We start from the raw sequence: 3,115 nt of genomic DNA, 5'->3' as shown, positions 1-3,115 counted from the left end.
TCCAAAATATAAGTGTGCTTAATAAATTAGAACGATTAAAAATTGACTTTCTCACTTCATTGTTGCAAATATAAAAAGGACTATCGTATTTGTTAAAAACAACTAAATCGAGCCAAAAGAAAACTTGTACATCTTGCACATTTTAAAATATAAACTCATAATGAAAAAAGGAAGGATTTTAAAATATAAACTCAAGACACTCAACACTATAAATATAAGTTAAAGGAAAACTATGAAGAATAAGAAGTTAAAACTATGTTGAATAGTTATTGTCTTTTTGCTTTCAAAGTGTTCTTCATTTCCTTCGTTCTTTTTTCACTATAAGACTCTCCTTATATCAAGAGTAACTTTTAAGTTATTTGTAACCTAGTTTTAAAATTTAATTTCATCTTACATCAATTATATAAACACAAATCTAAAATAATGTCTACATTTGATATATATTAGAATCAGGACTACAAAATCAATCTATAAGTGTATTCGTACATAATTATTATTTTTTGTAATCTAATTCTTTAGTGATCAAGCATAGTTTAAAAATGTTTGCATCATAACAAAAATATTTAAGGTTTTCAAATTACTTTTAGCTGAACTAAGTTAGTGTAATACTTGAGAACAAGCAGTATAATACCTGAGAAGGAAGGTGTTAATGATATCTAAAATTTAAAAAAGATATAGTACTATTTTAGTCATAAAAAATTTGGATTAAATCTTAATTTGATTTTTATTATTTTAAATATTTTATTTTAGTTTCAAAAAATTTTAAACAAGTTCAATGTTATTTTACTGTTAAATTTGATATTAATAGTTTATTAAATTTTTTTTTTACAAAACTTCAAATCCTAACAATCAATAATCAACGCACTACAAATAAAAAAAAAAATTTTTATATTAATAATTATTGGTAAATCAAAAATATTTAAAACCTTTTATGATTGAATAAAACGTTTAAAATATTAAATACCAAATTTAAATTTGACCCAAATATTTGAAAATCAAAATAATACTTTCTCCATCTAAAGATTTCTTATTAACATTCGGTTACATTCTTTAGCTAATGGATCCGGTGATTTTTAATTTATTTTTCACTTTAATATTTTTTTTCTCTCTCTCTCTGCTTAGTATTGAGTGTTCCCTTTTCTAATCGATTGTGTTTGTTCATTTGTTGAACTAATGGTAATCTTCTTTGAGATCAAATAAAATATTATGTTTGACAAAAAAAAAATAGAAAGAAAGTATCCAATCCTTAAAGGCCTAAACATTGCATCAAATTGAATCCGATTTATGTTACTTCAATGAAATTGATCCAGTCTAAACTATAAGTAAAAGAGATTAATCTTCCTCTGAAATCACCCCTAGTAATACTATACCACAAACACTAATATCCAAAAATCTGTAAAAGAATAAAAAAGAGAAAGCGGGTGGAAGTTGGGGTTAGATAATGGAGGCGTGCAGAATTAATGACATGTGCTAAATAAGAAAAGTAAAGAAAGTAAGAAAGTCCATCAAGATTCAAGACACTAACAAGTAACAACAAACTCTTTTATCCATCCGCCATCACTGATTCATGCACCCAGTGGGCCCCACTCTCCCCCCGGCCCCATCCCCATATCCACCCTCCTTCCTCACTCACTCACTCACGACTCACAACACCAACCATATATAAAACCCACCCAAATAACAAACCTCACACTCTTCTTTCTTTCTCTCTCAATACACTTCTATAACCGCCACCACCGCTCTCACCCCTATGGCCCTCGTCCGTCACCGCCGCCATCTTAATCTCCGCCTCCCCCTTCCAGAACCTTCTGAACGCTGTCCACGCTTTCCTCTCTCGCAAACCACAAACGCCGCCAAATCCTTCTCCGCCTCCTCCGGTGACGTTATCTTCCCCGGCGACATCGAGAAACTTGAAGTTCTCGGTCACGGCAACGGCGGCACAGTCTACAAAGTCCGCCATAAGCGAACCTCAGCGATCTACGCTCTCAAAGTCGTGCAATCCAGCTCCGACGCCACAACGCGCCGCCGCATCAGAACAGAAACCGAGATCCACAGCCGCGCCGCCGACTCACCGTACGTCGTTCGCTACCATGGCTCCTTCGAGAGCCCACTCTCCGGCGACGTCGCCATCCTCATGGAGTACATGGACTCCGGCACGCTAGAAACTCTCTTGAAAACAAGAGGCACGTTTGACGAAGCCTCTCTGGCGAAAGTGGCGCGTGACGTTCTTAACGGTCTTAACTACCTCCACGCGCGCAACATCGTGCACCGTGACATAAAGCCCGCGAACCTCCTCGTGAATAACAAGAATGAGGTAAAGATTGGTGATTTTGGGGTAAGTAAGCTCATGTGCCGCACCCTTGACCCGTGCAAATCCTACGTCGGCACGTGCGCCTATATGAGCCCGGAGCGGTTCGACCCGGATGCATATGGCGGGAACTATAATGGATATGCCGCAGATATATGGAGCCTGGGTCTGACCCTTCTGGAACTTTACATGGGTCATTTCCCGTTGCTCCAAGAGGGTCAGAGGCCTGATTGGGCTACCCTAATGTGGGCAATTTGTTTTGGGGAGCGGCCGAGTTTGCCTGAAGGCGTCTCGACCGAGTTCCGGGACTTTGTTGAGTGTTGCCTCAAGAAGGACTCTAGTCAGAGATGGACGGCTCCTCAGCTCTTGACCCACCCCTTTCTTTCTAGGAATAACCCCGAACCTTAGCTTCTGGAGATTAATACAATTTCCTTTAATTCTTATTATTATTTTCTTTTTGGAGCTACTTGTATATTCTCCCCGAATCCAGAAATTTTGCTTGTAGAAGGATCCTTATTATTCCCTTTGTATATTCTTAATTCTAAATGAATATTCTTATGTTCTTCTTCATATTCATCTATGATTATCCTCAACATGTGACTAATTAAGCAAGTGTATGTCATGAAAGTATTGGTAAAAAGTAAAAACCGGAACAAATCAGGTAAGCTACATGGAAATTAAATATCGTAAGTTATTGATGAAAGTAATGTTATGTTCAATTTATTAATGAAACCGGTTGATAGAACATGCCCCTCCACTAAATTAAGGATAAACGAGAGTATTATTATAAAGTAATGTTTTTTTTTT

The 3,115-nt window shown here is 36.4% G+C and overlaps 1 protein-coding gene across 1 annotated transcript; it reads left to right on the top strand.

The window, feature by feature from the left end:
• The first annotated feature begins 1,683 nt into the window (after positions 1–1,683).
• LOC107490599 (mitogen-activated protein kinase kinase 9) lies at positions 1,684–2,878 on the top strand. Its single transcript, XM_016111382.3, has one exon. The coding sequence runs from the start codon at positions 1,751–1,753 to the stop codon at positions 2,714–2,716; it is 966 nt and encodes a 321-aa protein (XP_015966868.1). The 5' UTR covers positions 1,684–1,750; the 3' UTR covers positions 2,717–2,878.
• Positions 2,879–3,115: the final 237 nt, after the last annotated feature.

The sequence above is a fragment of the Arachis duranensis genome, chromosome 5 (assembly GCF_000817695.3).
Source record: "Arachis duranensis cultivar V14167 chromosome 5, aradu.V14167.gnm2.J7QH, whole genome shotgun sequence".
NCBI classification, from domain to species: Eukaryota; Viridiplantae; Streptophyta; class Magnoliopsida; order Fabales; family Fabaceae; genus Arachis; species Arachis duranensis.
This window is presented reverse-complemented; position numbering and strand designations above follow the sequence as displayed.